Source organism: Camelus dromedarius, chromosome 16 (assembly GCF_036321535.1).
Source record: "Camelus dromedarius isolate mCamDro1 chromosome 16, mCamDro1.pat, whole genome shotgun sequence".
Classification (NCBI taxonomy): domain Eukaryota; kingdom Metazoa; phylum Chordata; class Mammalia; order Artiodactyla; family Camelidae; genus Camelus; species Camelus dromedarius.
In genome coordinates, this window is record NC_087451.1 from 12,513,951 (window position 1) to 12,534,106 (window position 20,156).

The 20,156-nt window shown below is 32.9% G+C and overlaps 1 protein-coding gene across 1 annotated transcript in view; it reads left to right on the forward strand.

Moving 5' to 3' along the window:
• Window positions 1-20,156, forward strand: part of BRIP1 (BRCA1 interacting helicase 1) — a 132,754-nt gene that overhangs the window by 26,011 nt on the left and 86,587 nt on the right. The window contains 1 exon segment of the mRNA XM_064494993.1: window positions 15,722-16,012. Coding sequence (XP_064351063.1) covers window positions 15,722-16,012 — 291 coding nt within the window.

Genomic DNA, 20,156 nt, shown 5'->3' on the forward strand with positions numbered 1-20,156 from the left:
TGTGAGGTGATACCTCATTGTAGTTTTGATTTGCATTTCTCTGATAATTAGTGATATTGAGCATTTTTTCATGTGCTTTTTGATCATTTGTATGTCTTCCTTGGAGAATTGCTTGTTTAGGTCTTCTGCCCATTTTTGGATTGGGGGGTTTATTTTTTTCTTATTGAGTCGTATGAGCTGCTTATATATTCTGGAGATCAAGCCTTTGTCGGTTTCACTTGCAATAATTTTCTCCCATTCCGTAGGTTTTCTTCTTGTTTTACTTCTGGTTTCCTTTGCTGTGCAGAAGCTTGTAAGTTTCATTAGGTCCCATTTGTTTATTCTTGCTTTTATTTCTTCTAGGAGAAAATTTTTGAAATGTATGTCAGATAATGTTTTGCCTATGTTTTCCTCTAGGAGGTTTATTGTATCTTGTCTCATGTTTAAGTCTTTAATCCATTTTGAGTTGATTTTTGTATATGGTGTAAGGGAGTGTTCTAGCTTCATTGTTTTACATGCTGCTGTCCAGTTTTCCCAACACCATTTGCTGAAGAGACTGTCTTTATTCCAATGTATATTCTTGCCTCCTTTGTCAAAGATGAGTTGACCAAAAGTTTGTGGGTTCATTTCTGGGCTCTCTATTCTGTTCCATTGGTCTATATGTCTGTTTTGGTACCAATACCATGCTGTCTTGATGACTGTAGCTCTATAGTATTGTCTGAAGTCTGGGAGAGTTATTCCTCCAGCCTCTTTCTTTCTCTTCAGTAATGCTTTGGCAATTCTAGGTCTTTGATGGTTCCATATGAATTTTATTATGATTTTTTCTAGTTCTGTGAAATATGTCCTGGGTAATTGGATAGGGATTGCATTAAATCTCTAGATTGCCTTGGGCAGTGTGACCATTTTAACAATATTGATTCTTCCAATCCAAGAGCATGGAATATCTTTCCATTTTTTAAAGTCTTCTTTAATTTCCTTCATCAATGGTTTATAGTTTTCTGTGTATAATTCTTTCACCTCCTTGGTTAGATTTATTCCCAGATATTTTATTACTTTGGGTGCTATTTTAAAGGGGACTGTTTCTTTACTTTCTTCTTCTGTTGATTTATCATTAGTGTAAAGAAATGCAACTGATTTTTGAACGTTAATTTTGTAACCTGCTACCTTGCTGAATTCTTCAATCAGCTCTAGTAGCTTTTGTGAGGACCTTTTAGGGTTTTCTATATATAGTAACATGTCATCAGCATATAATGACACTTTTACCTCTTCTTTTCCAATTTGGATCCCTTTTATTTCTTTCTCTTGCCTGACTGCTGTGGCTAGGACTTCCAGGACTATGTTGAATAGGAGTGGTGATAGTGGGCATCCTTGTCTTGTCCCAGATTTTAGTGGGAAGCTTTTGAGTTTTTCACCGTTGAGTACTATGCTGGCTGTAGGTTTGTCATATATAGCTTTTATTATGTTGAGATATGTTCCCTCTATACCCACTTTGGCGAGAGTTTTTATCATAAATGGGTGCTGAATTTTATCAAATGCTTTTTCTGCATCGATTGAGATGATCATGTGGTTTTTGTCCTTTCTCTTGTTGATGTGATGTATTACACTGATTGATTTGCGTATGTTGAAGCAGCCTTGTGTCCCTGGGATGAACCCCACTTGGTCATGATGTATAATCTTTTTTATGTGTTGTTGGATTCTGTTTGCTAAAATTTTGGTGAGGATTTTGGCGTCTATGTTCATCAGTGATATTGGCCTATAATTCTCTTTTTTTGTAGTGTCTTTGCCTGGTTTTGGTATCAGGGTGATGGTGGCTTCATAGAATGAGTTTGGGAGTAATCCCTCCTTTTCAATCGTCTGGAAGAGTTTGAGAAGCACTGGTATGAGTTCTTCTTTGTATGTTTGGTAGAATTCCCCGGTGAAGCCGTCCGGTCCTGGACTTTTATTTGTAGGGAGGTTTTTAATTGCTATTTCTATTTCCTTTCTAGTGATCGGATTGTTCAAGTGTTCAGATTCCTCTTGATTCAGTTTTGGTGGACAGTATGTTTCCAGAAACTTGTCCATCTCCTCTAGGTTATCCAGTTTGGTTCCATATAGTTTTTCATAATATTCTCGTATGATATTCTGTATTTCTATCTTGTTTGTTGTAATTTCTCCATTTTCCTTTCTTATTTTGCTAATTTGTGCTCTCTCTTTTTTCTTCTTTGTGAGTTTGGCCAGAGGTTTGTCGATTTTATTTACTTTTTCAAAAAACCAGCTTTTGGTTTGGTTGATTTTTTCTATGGTCTTGTTAATCTCTATTGTATTTAATTCCTCTCTGATCTTTATTATTTCCTTCCTTCTGCTGCTTTTTGGGGCTTTTTGTTCTTTTTCTAATTCATTCAGGTGGTGGGTTAAATTGTTTATTTGAGATTGTTCTTCTTTTTTGAGGAAGGCCTGTATCGCTATAAACTTCCCTCTTAGCACTGCCTTTGCTGTGTCCCATAGGTTTTGAGTGGTTGTGCTTTCATTATCATTTGTCTCAAGGTATTTTTTAATTTCAGCTTTGATTTCCTCATTGATCCATTGTTTTTTCAATAACATATTGTTTAATCTCCATGCTTTCCTTTTTTTCTCCTTTGTTTCTCTGTTGTTGATTTCCAGTTTCATGGCATTGTGGTCAGTAAAGATGCTTGAGATAATTTCTATCTTCTTAAAATTGTTGAGGTTTCTTTTGTGCCCAAGTACATGATCGATCCTGGAAAATGTTCCATGTGCACTTGAAAAGAATGTATATCCTATTTTTTGGGGGTGTAATGCTCTGAAAATATCCACCAAATCTAGTTTTTCTATTGTAGTATTTAATTTCTCTGTTGCCTTGTTTATTTTCTGTCTGGAAGATCTGTCTAGTGATGTTAATGCAGTGTTAAAATCTCCAACTATGATTGTATTCCCATCAATATCCCCCTTTATCTCTGTTAGTAATTCTTGTATGTACTTAGGTGCTCCTATATTGGGTGCGTATATATTAACGAGTGTAATATCCTCATCATGTATCACTCCTTTAATCATTATAAAATGTCCTTCTTTATCTTTCTTTATGGCCTTTGTTTTAAAGTCTATTTTGTCTGAAATCAGTACTGCAACACCTGCTTTTTTGGCTTTTCCATTTGCATGGAATATCCTTTTCCATCCTTTCACTCTCAATCTATATGTGTCCTTCTCCCTAAAGTGGGTCTCTTGTATGCAGCATATTGAAGGTTCTTGCTTTATTATCCAGTCTGCCACTCTGTGTCTTTTGACTGGAGCATTTAGTCCATTAACATTTACAGTAATTAATGATAGATGTGTGTTTATTGCCATTTTGAACTTATCTTTGCAGTTGAATTGGTATATCCTCTTTGTTCCTTTCTTCTTCCTTTTGTGGTTTGGTAATTTTCCTTTGTATTATCATGGATTTTATTTAATTAGTGTATCTTTTTTCATTCTTCTACTTTTTTTTTTTAAAAAAAGCATTTTATTTTTATATTTTATTTATTTATTATTGTATTTTTGAATCATTTTATCTCTGCAGTGGCGGGGAGGTAATTAGGTTTATTTATTTTTAGAGGAGATACTGGGGATTGAACCCAGGACTTCGTGCATGCTAAGCCTGTGCTCTACCACTTTATACTCTCCTCCCATTCTTTACTTTTAATTCATCTGTGTCTTTACATTTAAAATGGATTTCTTGTACATTGTTGAATCTTCCTTTTTTATCTAACCTGACAAACTCAGCCTTTTAATTGGAGTGTTTACATTTAATATCATAATCAATATGATTGCTCTATGTTTTCTATTTGTCTCAATTGTTTTTTATTTCCCTTTTAAAAATATTTGGCCTTCTTTTGGATTAATTGAACGTGTTTAAGATTCTGTCTTTTCTCTACCATTTTCTTAACCATAACTCTTAGCTTATTTGTTTTGGGGTTTCTCTGAGGTTTACAATTTGTATGTAAAATTATGTTTATCACTGTACATTCAAATATTTTACTTCGCATGCAATGTATGAGAACCTTCTCCCACTATATGTTCATTTCCATCTTCTCATCTTATATGCAATTTTTGTTATATATTTTACTTCTGTATGAATTATGAACCACAGAGTATTTTATTATTTTTTCCTTTAAATTATCAGTTATTTTTTACATTTGAATTTTTTATTGAGACTTTGTTCTAAAAAGCAGTTCAAGGATCAGAGCAAAATTGAAGGGAAAGTACAGAGATTTTCCTTATATGCCCTGCTCCACCCACCCCATCATCATTTCCCATGAGAGTGGTGTGTTTATTACAACTAATGAACCTGTATTGAGACATAATCACCCAGCATCCATAGTTAACATTACAGTTTGCTCTTGTTGCTATACATTTAATGGGTTTGGACAAATATAATAATAACATGTATCTGTCACTGTGATGTCATACAGAGTATTTTCATTGCCCTAAAAATCCTCTGTGTTCTGCCTATTCATCCTTTCCTCTCTCTCCATAAATTCCTGTCAACCACTGATCTTTTTAGTATCTCCATAGTTTTGCCTTTTCCAGAATGGCATACATAGTCGGAATCATACAGTATAATTCAGATTGGATTCTTTCACTTAGTAATATGCTTTTAGGATTCCTTCTTGTCTTTTCATGGCTTAATAGCTCATTTCTTTTTTAGTGCTAAATACTATTCCGCTGGTCTGAATGTATCACAGTTTATTTATCTATTCACCTATTGAAGGACATCTTTGTTGCTTCCAAGTTTTGGCAATTATGAATAAAGCTGCTATACACACCTGTGTGCAGGTTGTGTGGATCTATGTTTTCAAGTAATTTAGGTAAATAGTAAGGAGAATAACTGCTCAAATCACATGGTAAGACTAGGTTTAGTTTCGTAAGAAACTGCCAAACTGTCTTTCAAAGTGGCTGTACCACTTTACATTCTACCGGCAGTGAATGAGTTCCTTTTGCTCAACATCTCCACATCCTTGTCAGCATTTGGTGGTGTGATTGTTCCGGATTTTAGCCATTCTAATAGGTGTGTGGTACTATCTCATTTAATATGCATTTCCCTAATTACATATGATGTTGAGCATCTTTTCATATGCTTATTTTCCACCTGTTTGTCTTTGGTGAGGTGTCTGTTAAGGTCTTTGACCTATCTTTAAATCAGGCTGTTTGTTTTCTTCTTGTTGAGTTTTAGAAGTGCTTTGTATATTTTGGATGATCCTTTACCAGGTGTGTCATTTGCAAATATTTTTTCCCAGGCTGTGCTTTGTCTTCTCATTCTCTTGACCTTGTCTTTCACAGACAGAAGTTTTTACTTTTAATGAAGTCTAGATTATCAATTATTTTTTTCATGGATTATGCCCATGGTGTTATATCTAAACAGTCACCACTGTACCCAAGGTCATTTAGCTTTTCTCCTATGTTATCTTCTAGGAGTTTCATGCTTTTGTGTTTTATATTTAGGTCTGTGGTCCATTTTCAGTTAGTTTTTGTGAACGTTGTAAGCTCTGTATCTAGATTCATCTTTTACATGTGGCTGTCCAGTGGTTCTAGCACCATTTGTTGAACAGACTGTCTTTGCTCCATTGTTTTGCTTTTGTTCTTTTATCAAAGATCAGTTACTTATATTTATGTGAGTCTGTTTCTGGGCTCTCTGTTCTGTTCCATCAATGTTTGTCAGTTCTTTTGCTGTACCACACTGTCTTGATTATAATGAGTCTTGGATTTGGGAAGCATAGTCCTCCAGTTTTACTCTTCTCCTTCAATATTGTGTTGGCTATTCTAGGTCTAATTTCTCCATGTAAAGTTTAGAATTAGTTTGTCAAAATACACAAAATTACTTACTGGGATTTTGATTGGGATTGCATTGAATCTATAGATTAAGTTATGAAGAACTGACATCTTATTGATATTGAGTCTTTCTGTCCAAGATTGTGGAAGTCTCTCCATTTATTTTGTTGTTCTTTGATTTTGTTCTTCAGAATTTTGTAGTTTTCCTCATATAGATTTGTACATATTTTGCTGGATTTATACCTAAATATTTCATTTTGGGGGTGCTGATATAATTGGTATTGTTTTTAATTCCGAAATCCACTTGTGCATTGTTGGTATATAGGAAAGTAATTGACTTCTATAAATGAACCTTGTATCGTGGAACCTTGGTATAATCACTTATTGGTTCTAAGAGGGTTTGTTTTTTTTTTTTTGGTTTGTTTTGTTTTTGATTCTTTCAAATTTTCTACATAGACAATTGGCAAACAAAGACAGTTTTGTATCTTCCTTCTCAGTTTGTATACCTAATGTTCCCTTTTCTTGTCTTCTGACATTAGCAAGGACACACAGTTGAAAAGGAATGATAAGAGGGAAGATCATTGCTTTGTACCTGGTCTTGGTGAAAAATCCTCAAGTTTCTTGCCATTAAGTATGATGTTACCTGTTGGTTTTTTGGTAGTTTTTTTTTTTTTAATTTTTAGTTTTTTGAGGAGGGAAAAGGTCATTAGGTCTAGAAGCCTACTCAAAGAAAGATCAAGCAAGATATACAACTGCCCTTATTGGAACTCAGAAGTTTTTTGCCAGCTTCTCTCTTCTCTTTGGGGCCTCAGGTGTGTCTTTTCTGCCTCTCTCTGCAGAGTTCTCTCATTATTTTTTGTAGACTGCTTTTATCTGGGTACTTATCATCTTACATATGACCTTACTATGACATCTCAAAATGGAAGGCTTAAAGTCCCTGAAGTGTTCTGATCTGTTCCCTGTAGTTAATCTACTCAGTCTAAATGCCCCAAATACAAATTCCTAAGAAAGTGAATCTTACTGGTTTTGCAATGCCTGGGAGTATATTTGGGCATAGTCATATGAATGTAGACACTAGATCCACCTTTTTAGCAGGGACTACAGACAATGGACTCTTTGCAGAAGAAAGGGTTGGGCACATGTCTGAAGAGGTGCCTAGTGTAATATCTTTATTATATACACTAAGTTCTTACATCTATAAGAATATACGCCATTCTTACCCATCTTCTTTTTCTGAGAACTTTTGCTTATTCTCATTAGTTTAGTTTCCAGACTAGATTTAGAACTTGTGATGATAGTTACTGTTAATTTTAACATTGTTTTCACCAAGTAATATAGCTTTTTTGAAACAGGAAATTTTAAGACTGCGGATTTGAGTTCCATTGGAAGTTTGGCACTGGATTGAATACTGGTCTAAGCCAAAATTTTCTCTTTGGTCCTGTGGCAGTATTTAGAACCTGCACTTCCAATATGGTAGCTACTAGCCACATGTGACTATTTACTTAAATTAATTAAAATAAAAATTCAGCTCCTCAGTTGTACTAATCACATTTCTAGTTCTCCGTAACCACATGTGGCTGGTGGCAAGTGTATTGAATAGTGTGGATATAACACATTCCATCATCACAAAGTTCTGTTGGGTAGTGCTGCTTTGGAGGTTTGTATTTGTATATTGATAATAACTTGCCTACTAATTTTTAATGGTGGTGAAAGAAGCAAAAATCTCTATTTTGTATAGGTTTTGTTTATAGCATTTCAGTCAGTATGTGGAAGTCGTGATGTCACAGGATGGCTTTGTTTTCTCATTTTAAAAGGTTCATTGAAGAAAGTTTGAAAAATCCCAAAGTACTATACTATAAAGGAGAAAATAAAAATTTCATGCAATCCTGAGGGATAGGATTTTTGAAATATAACATACAAGTGCAATTATCATAAGTGCAGTTGAATTAATTTTCGCCAACCATGTCTTTTTACCACAGTTTATCTATTCTTTGGTTCTTTTTGATTCATGGCTTGTTTGGATTTTATAATCATGTAGTTTTGTTCAAGAAGAACATGTAAGTATATTTCTTACTGTATCACATCAAGAGATATATGACGCCAGTTTGTCTCACTAATGCTAATGTCAGGTGTTACCACTTGGTTAAAGTGATGACTACCCAGGTCTCCATTATAAAGCATATTTTTCTTTTGTCATTAATAAGTAATCTGTGGGGTGGATTAATAAATAATCTTGGAGACTATGTGCATATCTTGTTCCCCAGCAACTTTTACCCAATGATTTTAGCATCTATTTTGATAGGTAACGGGAATCAGTTATTACATGGGAGCCGCAAAATGGTGATTTAAAAATTCTCTCATTCTATCTGACAATTTTTAACTAGCATTCTTGTTTAAGGAAGAGCTTTCCCTTTTTTCTCCATTTCCTTTCTTTGATTCTTCATTTTTCCTTTTTTTTTCTTTAATTGTTGTTATTGTTGTAAATACCCCAGGTATTTCTCATGACGTTGGGTCAGTGTGACTTAATCACTATAATTTGAGACTCATTACTATAGTCACATCTGTATAAAGTGCTGTTATACCAGGAGAAGTTTTGCATTCCAGCAGGTTGGTCATTTTATGATATGTTTGTTCTTAAACTGAGAAGTCTTATAGAATATGATTGTCCTAGTATAAATTTAGATTAAAAAATTATAGCACTTTGGGTCTTTCTTGATTAATTCTACTGAAACATAAACTTTTCAGAAACTGGGGCAACTGTGTTAAGGAATTCCCATTTACACTAGGCAAGAAAGTAAACAGTAAGCGGAGAGTAGGGTAACAAACACTTATGGTATCAAAAAACAACCGTGAAAAGGATCTGTCTTAATGTGCTAGCCCATTGCAGTTTAACATATTGCTTACAACCTTCACAATAGAATTTGAGTGACTTCAGTTACACATTCCAGGAGACTGGCAGTCTGTTACAATCAGAGTCTGAACTTTAGAGCAGGCTAATTTACAGCGATGGGATGAAGAAAGTTGTGGATTTGTATTACACACTCTCACCTGACACTGTATCTGATCCCTTACCTGCTGATTGACATCGTGAATGAGCTCTTTGAAGCAGGTTCCAGCTTAATTAAAACGTTTGCCTGGTTAGCAGTGATCTGTGAAAGCCTGTGATAAATATTGAATCAGGTTCACCTGCTGGTTGCTGTGAGTGGATAAACAGCTGCTTTGTGCAGTTTAATCATGAAACTGTGGCAGTAGAGTACTACTGTTTGAATTTTTAAAAAAGAATAGTTGAAAAGGTATAGTTATGTCACTTTTCCTATCTTACTAGAGTGTGTGCTTATGTGAGATTTTGCACAACAGGCATTCAGTACCTGTTTAGATGGCTTGGACAGCAACAAATGGGTGATAAAGGTTAACAGTAAAGCCTTCTTTTTGTACTTCAAAGATCATAGTATAATTCTATATTCATTGACTTTTTAACACTAGCTCTTTATGTGCATGATGTTTTGAAATAAAAAGGGCAGTATTTTGCTTTTTTGCCAAGTTAATGGTAAATAAAAATGACCTTATTAGAATTTTGTTTTAAAATTCAAGGTTATGAATTCCAAATTCTTGTAAATTTATCATGTATTTTGTAGCAAATTGAAGACTTTAGATTTTACTTTTTTCACCTGTAAAATGAAATTAGAAATAAGCATTAGTGAATTGTTTTAGGAGTATGTTATTATGTAATTAACAAACATTAAAGGAGAAATGAATTTATAAGCAGTAGAAGAACCTTTATAAAATTATCTTCTTTGGACTATCAACTTGTTTATTCCTTTATGGAATAAATGTGTCTGGCCAAGTTGGTTGTAAAGAAAATGCTCTTTCTATTTTATTTCCATTGTAAAATCAGACGTAAGTTCTGGAATAAAGCCTTTACCCAAATAAGTCACAATCTTCTTTGACATGTGATGAAAGTTATAGACTCACTTTCTAAAAATGCATATAAAATTGTGTCTGTAGTTTCTGGGTGATCTCAAACCCTTTCCTCTGTAACAGTCCACAGACCCTAAATTAAGAACATATTTCCTAATAAATTAGGTTGAGAATTTTTGGTCAGGAAATACTAAGCCACTGAGGAGAAGCCAGAATAGAGTGTATTTACCGTTCTAGGTTTCTCTTGAAATACTTCTTAGCATTTTTCAGGTATATTGTCCACTATAATCCTTAGCTCCAAGAATTATCTATTATAGTGGGTACTTCTAATTCTCTACCTAAAGTTTCTATAGGTATTTCTATCATCAATTTGTTTGGAAGTTTATGGGGAGAATGAAATTTTATTTAAGTCATACTCAACCTGTTCAACATTGTTTTTTGATATTTATGTTGATACATGCAACTCTGGTTCATATTTTTGATTATATATAGTCCATTGATGGACAAAACTCCACAATTTATCAATTCTTTTATTGTCACACTTAGCTTGTCTTCCTCAATATTAAAACCACGCTACAAAGAATATCCCTATTGTATCTGTTTTAATGTGCAAGTTTCTCCAGTGTGTATGCTTAGCAGTGTCATGCTGGGTCAAAAGGGTCTATGTATCCTTGATTTCACTAGATCACCCATGTTCTCCAAAGTGGATACCCCATTTTATACTTGGGTCAGCAGTGTGTGAGAGAGTTGCTTTATATCTTCTCTAACACCTAGTCTGGTGGATGTGAAATGGAATCTAATTATGGTTTTCATTTGCGTTTTTCTAATTAGTAATGAGGTTGAGCATTAGGTTGCACATCTTTTCAGATGTTTGTTGGCCTTTCCACTTTTCTATGATTTTCTTATTCTTGGGTTCTTGTTCTTCTATTGGGTCTTTTTACAGTTGATTTGTTGGAATCCTTTATATGTTATGAATACTTATCCTTAGTTGGTTATATGCAGTGCAGAAATCTTCCCAGTCTGTGCCACTTTTTTACCTTTTTTTTAAAAAGGGGAGTGGCTTTGTAAATAGAAATTTTACATTTTAATGAGATTATGTTTTCAGTCATTTGTGCTTTTGATGTATTGTTTAAGAAATCCTTTCCTATATTGGGATCATAAAGATATTTTCCTGTATAGGGACAGAGACTTTATGGCCCACAAAACCTAGAATATTTACTCTCTGGTCCTTTACTGAAGAAGTTTGGTGGTGTTTGCTCTGAAGAGTCTCTTAATTGAGAGTTGCTGGTTTTTTCCCTTGTGGAACATATTTCTATCTTGTTAGAAAATACTTGACTTCAATGTCAACTAATAACAAGGTAAAATAGTTCTTATAGCTTGCCATTAAGAATATTTTGTAGTTGCATTCAGAAAATAATGCACTTAGAGTGCTAATTTGTAATTTTTTAATACTTTTTTTTAATGGAGTTACTGGGGATTGAACCAAGGATCTCATACATGCTAAGCATGTGTTCTACCACTGAGCTATTACCCTCCCCTCTAGAGTACTAATTTTAGTTGTTTAACTCAAGAGTGAAACTGGTATTGTTAAATTCAATAATACACTTTGTAGAACAATTCAAAAGTGAAGCACTCATTGTCAGTGAGATGAAGTGACCCTGGCTATTGTCGTCTACTTGGCTTGATATATCAGGAATTCTAATGTTTCTTGAATGAATGAATGAGATAATTCATGTAAAGTGCTTAGCACAGGGACAGCCTTAATAAATGACAATTATTAATAATGAATATATCAGGATATGTGTCTGTAACTCACAGTTAAAGTAGCCCAGATATTAGCATAACAAGTGATTTTTCTTTTTGTTCTTGAAAAATAACAATTGTCCTAAAAGCTAACCTTTTTATTTTGACGTGACTTTCTGATATGTGATGAACTTCAAATTAGAGCATCAATTTAGCATCTATCAGATAAATAAAATATGGTGCATGTGTCCAGTAACCTGGTTTAGAGACATTAGTCACATTCCATCAATTAAAAAAAATTTTAAGTTACAGTTATGTGCAAAATACCATGCTCAATGAATGAGTTATATAAAGAAATGTAAGACATCGTTTCTCTCCTCAAGGAATTTGCAGTGTGGTTGAAAGACAACATGCACATACGGAAAGTTACAGAAGAGTATGTTATTGTTTCATGGACCTAGTTTTCCGTTTATTTCATACAAATAAAGCTTCTTTTTGGTCTCTTTTCCTCTCTTCTTCTTTATGTACTTATTTTCCATATTGAATGTATCCTTTTATGCCTGCTTTTAGAATTTGGTTCATAGCTTGCTTTTAGATGCTCCCCTGATGTATGAATTCACAAAGTAACTTCTCTGGCAGTGCAGTAGTTTCTAACTGTTCCTGTATTATTTTCCATTTTTAAGCTTATTTGGTGACTGTGCTCATTTTTATTTTTCAAGTATTTAGGCATAATAATTTTCATTGTTGTGGGAAAGGCTGGAGAAAGCTATGTCACTTTAGAGATTGATGTTGTAGTATCTTAATCTACTTGACCTTCTAATTACAGCTTTGTGAAAGGAATAGTGACAAGGCCTCAAGTTGGCCTTTCAAGATCAAATATTATATTCCTTCTTCATCCTTTCAAAAAATTTCAATATATGTCTCTGTATAGTAGGACAAGGGAGGGAATAGATAGAAATTGTTAGATACAAAGAAAAATTTCTAAAATCCTTGGTTGCTGTACTTCTAAGAACAGTTTTGGCTTTTGTAGATTTGAAATGTGTTTTTGAACTTTTGACTCCTGCAGGTGGAAATAATACATCTACATGGATCTCCTGTGTTCCTCTTTAAAAGATAAAATTTTTTTTTTTTTTTTTGCTGTTATTTGGGTTAGGTTTTCTTGCCTTTTGTTCAAGTAAAGAACTCTAGACAGTTTCTAGTTATGAGAAAAAGCTAGAGACCATCTCTTGAAGTTTGGTTCTGCCATACCGTGTAGCTACTTACAGATCTTAGAGATTACAGGTTTGGGAGCCCGTGTGTTTTATCTTTCTTGACGTTCAGATACATTAGATAAGAGAGAATACTTTTTAGTTAATTCTCCAATTTCCTAGTACAATCTCTGTAAATTTAAAGAGCAAAAGCAAAAGGAAAACATCTCTATGAAAGATATCTGATCGTTTATTAGCAGGAGAAATACTAAATGAAAGGTACAAAAATACTTAATTTTGTTCATCTATTGTTTCAAGACCTCTAGGTCAAAGGGTTTCAGAGAGAGGCCAGAAAGTGTTAGCCTGCTTTGGCCTGGAGGGTATTGTGACTTCCTGTCATTGCTGTTTTCAGGATTCTTTCTAAGTTTTCTTACCAAATTGAAAATTGCTGATGTTGGTACAAATAACTTTCTTTCATTATTAAATAAGTATCTTTTTGAAGCCTCTCTTCTATTGTCACAGTCAGTTTTTCCCATCTTCAAATATGATTATACCAAATCCTTTAAATGAAAATGTAAATAGATCACTTCTGAAGAGATAATTCCTCTTTAATATTGCAAATGAAAAAAAATGGGCTTTCTTAATTTCCATCTTCTCTACGTGCCCACCCACCCACTGAAAAAGCATCTTCTTGAGGAATCACCCTTGAATTCATAGATGGTATAATTACTTCAGAGCACCTTCAGACTTAACAAACAAAAAACATTTTTAATGTAAAGTTAGCCATGGTTTATAATTTTCTCAATTACGGAGTGAAAAACAAATTTAAGCCACTTAAATAAAGCTGCCCTGATGGGAAAAGCTTTCCGAAACTAGTTCTTGAGCTTTTGCTTTTGTTAGTATAGCTACTAGCATAACATTTTAAACATATGCAGATTCCTTTTTAAAATTATTAGTGCAGGTACCCCTTTTGAAAATTAGAACGTTTGAATACAAAGCAGCAAGGTATCAGACTATAGAGTAGCATCCCTTTTTACTTGAAAAAAAATATGGAAGGTACGTTTGTAAGAAGGTCTGCGAGTTATTTCTTGTGGAGGTTGACTTATTTTGCATTTTTCTATTTGTATGTTTGAATTTTTTGGTTAAAAAATAATGGATTAAAATAAAAGGAGTAGGTGATAAAGCTTTAAGTGGAATTCATGTTGCAAAGTGTTATATCAAAAAGTAGGTTTTCCAAACCTTGAGAAACGACCACTTTATTGGATTACTTTTATGCTTGAATATACTATATCATATAGTATGTAACAAAACATTGGGCCCTAGCATTCTAATATTCAGAATGAATTTAACTGTGTCATAGGGAACAGATACAGTATAATTGAGTAAAAAGATTTAAAGTATGAAAAAGTGAACTAATTCTGCTCCCTATAGTTATAATTAATGTGATCAATGCAAAAGCCAAAAAAGAATTCAGTCAGAAATATCATATAATTTGCATTCCATTATCTGTGTGACCATAAATTGTTGGGTATTGCAACATATGTAACATAAACCACATGTCAGCTGTTTCCTGCCTTGCTGTTGACAAGAGCCCCATTCATAACTCTTCTTTTTATCCTTTCAGTGAATAAGTAATTATTCAATATAGAAGGCAGGATATTTGGAACTGGCTATTTAATGTGGCAGCACTCTGTAATGAAATCTGCTGTTACTGGCAACTTGAGAGGGGAATGTAACAATTCCAGCATGGTTGTAACTTTATCTGCTTTGACTGACTGTTTATTTGGCACATCAGTGAACCTTTTATCCCCGTGAGTGACAGCTCCAGAAGGGTCACATTTACATCCACTCTATCATGTATTGTAATATTTAATGGCGGACAAGGTTGAGCGAGACAGAGTAATTCGAACTTGCCTTTCCACTGAGTTGAGGCTAAAAGACAGCCTGGTCCCCAGGATTGTGGTGTAACATGCTGTGACTTAGCATTTGTTTATGAAGGTTAATCTTACTGATTATAATTTAAAAAAAAAAACTTCAGTTAAATGGTATATTTGTTCTACTAAACTAAAACTCTAGTACAAATTTTCTTAAGCTACTGTGCTATTTTGCTTTTTTTCCCCATCAGTGACCGTTCCTACAAACTAACCATTTCATAGTATTTCTTTTAAATGAGGCAGCATTCTGTCTCAGTTGTAGAGTAATTGAGGTTCAGAAGTGAGCAGTTTTTAAGAACCCATGGGTTCTAATAAACAGCATTAAGCTTTTTTTTTTTATTTTTGAAAGTTTTGGAAACAGGAGGAAAAAAGCAAGTATATTAAACTATATACTCCTGATGTTCCAAATGGTGTACTTAAGGAGACATTTATATAACTGTTTTAATTTTGAAACTAAAATAAGAGTAAAATTGTCCAGAAAGGCTATCCTGAATGAGAAGTTACCGATGGATTTATATTCCGTGACAGGTAATTGAATTTCAGATATACTTGTTCCACACAAGCAACCTGCCTTCATTATTAAATATTAATACTATGCATTCATTTTTATATCTTTGCTAGAGAATAATTTCCTCGTTTTGTTTTTTAGTGATGCTTTAGATTCAACTTGATATTTCTATTCTTTTATGAGCTATATTTAAAATGCTTTAAAAATATTGCTATATTATAAGATATTTGATTGGGCTGTGCTGTGAACAAAAATAGCACTATCAATTCTAAACTGTAGTATCACAAGGTTACTTGAAGCCTAAGCAGAAATGAAAACCATCCTCCATTTTGTCTTATTTTTATAGTTTACAGAAGAGGAGAATTAAAATATACTTAAAACATTTGGAATTTGAGAGTTGTAGTGTGTTAGAAACCAATGCAAATATGGAAACATCATTTATAACTTCTAAGAGTGAAAAAGAACCAATCTGAAATTGAATTTGTAGTTTTTTTCTTCAATGGCAAGTTTTAGATGATGAAACGGCTTGAAATTTCTCTTTATTTGATAGTTGTGATTCACTGTTTATAGTTTTGATTCCGTGAGAGGTTTGGTAACAATTTTTATGGTAGTCCAATGTCGACATCAGTTATCTTTTCTTTCCTTTGTTACAGCCCCCTGGTCAGTGTTCTAGGTGCTGTTGTTCTACTAAACAAGGAAACAGTCAAGATTCTTCAAATACCACTAAGAAGGATCATGGGGGGAAATTCAAGATACCCAAAATATATTTTGGGACACGCACACACAAGCAGATTGCTCAGATTACTAGAGAGCTCCGGAGGACCGCATACTCAGGGGTCCCAATGACTATTCTTTCCAGCAGAGATCATACTTGTGTCCATCCTGAAGTCGTAGGCAACTTCAACAGAAATGAAAAGTGCATGGAATTCCTGGATGGAAAAAATGTAAGTAAAGTTAATTCATTTTAAAGAAAAAATTAAACTGAAAAGATTAAAATTATTCAGTATTTAATGTGTTCATTTTATATTTTATGTGTATATTTACAGTGATAATCAAGTAACTTATGAAAATCAAATTAATTGCTAGTGTCGATTTTTTAAAAGTTAATTTTACCATAAGAAAATCTTTATTCAAGTTTAAAATTATGGGCTTAAATTTTTGGTCCTAAAGTTTGGGGATATTTATTTAATTCCTTGAAAATTAATTTCCATTTTAGTCAGATATCTCCTTATTTTCTTCTTTCAAATCTTTCTACCAAAAATAATTAAACATGGATGTTATATGAGGATATAAGTGTATTTAAATGATTTACTCAAATTAGATCTAATTAATTTGTTTTACATATTTAAAACTTTCAGAATGAGATAGTTTACTTAGGCTCTCTCTGAGTAAATTTTAAAATGTTTTTTAATTGGATTAGATGTATAATGACTATATTGTCTCATAATTCTGATTAGTACAAACTTTTCTTTCAAAAATTAAATTACTAAGGAAAGATATGTTTTTTATGGTTTTAAAGTTTTCAAGGAAAATCTAGAATAATACGAATTTTGGCTAGGTGGAAACAAAGAAATCTTTCTTACTAAAGACTTGATTTTTTAAATAATATTTTTGGCAGTATTAGTTTGGTAGTCTGTGTACCAATTTGATAACTAGTTTACTCTAAAATTGAAGTTTTACAAGTCTGGAATTATACCCAGAAATTATTGGTGAACCATAAACTGGTAGTGCATGAAATGATTTCAATGTATTTTGAAAGTTGTTCTATCTTTCACGAGTATTTTGTCAAACATAGTTGTTTCTACACAAAAGGCTAATAGCTATAGCTTCTAGAGTTTCATTTAATTGATATATATCATCTCCTACTATATAAATGTGAATAGATTATTTTGTATTATGCTTTTCTTTCTCAATGCTTTCTTATTAGATGGAAATTTATTCAAGCTTTATTTGGAGTTATTCAAAAGATGCTTCAGTAGATATTCAAACATGAGAATATAAAGAATAAGTACTAAGGGGCTTCAATGAAAAAACTTAAGTGACTTATTCAGAGCCAGGAAAATAATACAGAATTATTGAATCCAGACCACTGTTGAAGTTCTCTGGGCATATCTGTTTCCATATAAGTTCTTTTTAACTAACTGAGGAACTGTGAAATGTTTTCAATCTGGATATTTAAAAAGTTCTATTCAAGGAGAGATGAAATATTAAAATATCAAATGCTAAAAAAAAATAGAGAAAAGGCTCTTCGTAATAAAACTCTATAAATTTTATGGTTAAGTAAACTTGTTTCAGTAAGTGGCTGACTGATACAACTGAATTCCTCAAATGCTTGCAATTTGTTTTTTAGCTATAATGCAAGTCTATGCAAGAAGACTTACTGGCACTGTCATTATCTTTTTACTACTTGTTATTGAGAAAATTATTATGTAATTTATTATGAATTTTCATCTCATTGGTAAAACCAATTATAAAATTTGATTATGTATTGAAAGCAAATAGTCTTATTTTATGTAATCCTCTAGAATCCTGCAGTGCTGGTTATGTTTTTTGATTGATCTTTACTCTCATAAGTTTGAGTCATGTAAAAATAAAAATCCAATAGCTTTGAAAGTTCAGAATTTTTCATTGGCCTTTAGTTTCTGTTGTAATGTAGACAAGTCTTTTATTTTTGAATATTAACAATATAAATAATGGAAGATATCTCCTTGTGGTTGTTTTGAGCTAATTCTGCCTTAGAATGCCTAGCACATACGTGTACATGAACATTCTTTTTCTTGTTCTCAAGCCCTCAGGGTAATTTGGTATTGTAATGAGGGCCAATTACAAAGTCTCTAAAGGTGTCTATGTTTACTGTGGCTGAGTTACCAAACCAAAATGATAAGTGGATAACCGACAGTTTGAGTGAAAAAGAGTTTAAAGTGTGATAACGCTTCAATTGACAGACTCCCCTCAGGGTTGTATTACACTGCTAAAATGGATGAGCTTTTCTGGTTTTGCTATCAGCCTGCACAAGAGTGTCATTCTAAGTGCCCTTAAAGTGTAAACTTTCTGATTTTTTGGCTTGATCCAAAGGCACATGTGTTTTTGTTCACTGTTTCTTTTATGCTCCTGTACTGGAAAAGCGATGCACTTATCTGCTAAAAGTTAAATTTTGTTTCAATTAAGAAAAAAATAATCTTAACTAGTTCTAGAAATAATTCTAAAAGTTATTTTAGGTATGAAAGAATATCTATTTTTTGTTGAGATTTAACAGACCATAACTAAAGACTCTAAAGGCACCTTAGTTAACATTTTGTAAAATATATAAGCTTTCAGAATAGTGTGGAAGATACTGGGAATGAAGAAATGGTGAATGTCGTATTATTAAACTCATTCTGTATCAGACTCAGTATGAAAGATACTTGGCATCTCTCCACCTGTCTCTGGACCCCAGAATCATAGATTTCAGAGCTGAAAGGAACCTTAGAAGTGGTATAATCAATGAGTCTGAGGAATCTTAAAAGGTTTCTGGTTTAACTACTCTTTTGATGCCTCGCCACGTGAGAACAGTGGACCTTGAAGGTTGCCCAATGTCAGACAATTAATTAGCAAGAAAGGAGGCAAGTTTTCCAACTCCTAACCATTGCTATCTTTACTACAGTAGAAACAAAAATAAAAGATGGCATCATGATGTGAGGAAGCTGACATGGCACGAATGATAAAAAAGAGTAGTAGAGATTATCCAAAGTAACTGAAAATAATATAGAAAATAAAGCAAATAAATAAGGCTAGGTGAAATTTTCTCCTAATTTTTATTTTTAATACCTTGGTGGATCAACAAGTGGCTTCCCCTAACACGACTGAATACAAAGCTTTAGGAGAACTAGTAGCCCTCAGCTGATCATGCCTTCTTGTCCTTGGATTTGCTGACGTGCTTTTATAGGTTATGAACTTCTTATGCTTTATTCTATTTCTAGCAATTTCTAGGTACTTTTGTGTAATGATGTGTGAATGTTTTAAAAACAGATTTGCCCTTTGCATAGTTCATAGATAAAAATACATATATATGAGTGTGTGTGTGTGTGTGTGTGTATAAATCTATACATATATTTATATATAAACCTATACATATATACACACATACATATATGTATGTTCCCGCCTCCCTCTCACTAGGTAAGTACAGCAAACTGGGAAAGACAAATATTGGATTTCAAAATGACGTATAATTTTTTTATTGATGCACAGAATTAATAAATATTAAAATGCCTTATTATTCCACCATTTATTCTCAAATGACAATTGAAAAAGAAAAGTAACATATACGTGGTTAGACACTCACAATTACAGAAAGACATTCAATGAAAAGAGAAGATCTCTCTTTCCAGCTCTTTTCCATCCCCTTAAACTTTCAAGGAAACTACTGTAACATTTTAAGTGTATTCTTCTAAATTATTTAAAATATGTATTTTCTATAATGTGTACATATTATAGTCTTTTAAAAGCTTAAACACATCAGCACATAGACAAATCTAACTCAATTTTTAAGGGTTATATGTTTGGTATATATTTGCTAGAATTTATTTGACATATCCCCTGTTGGTAGACATGTGGCTTATTTCCAATTTGGGGGCTATTAAACAGTGTAGTATATATTTTTACATTAATGGTGAAAATTTCGTTTTGTAGTTACTGACAAATTTCCTATGTACTTCTAGTAGGAGTAGAAGTTTTACTTCTACTCACTTTATATACCTTTTAACAGGATATGACACACCTTTCCTAGGATTGGATTTTATCAAACATCTTAGTTTTTGATTTGTGTATGTTAAATTTTTTTTTACTTCCTATAATAGAATGACAAAGGACATTAGTAGATAGTACAAGAAAGAAGTGCAATTTGTGCAAATTACTGTTGAAACTTGTTAGAATGTTCATACAATGTAAGGTTAAATCTTGCCTAGAAAGCATAAAAAATATAAATCAAAACAAGAAGATTCCATTTTTTACCATTAAAATGCACAAAGATAAGAAAAGAGAATATTAGAGTTGGTAAGATATGGAAAAAGGGTAATGTAAAATGGTATGCATTTTCTGGAGACTGGT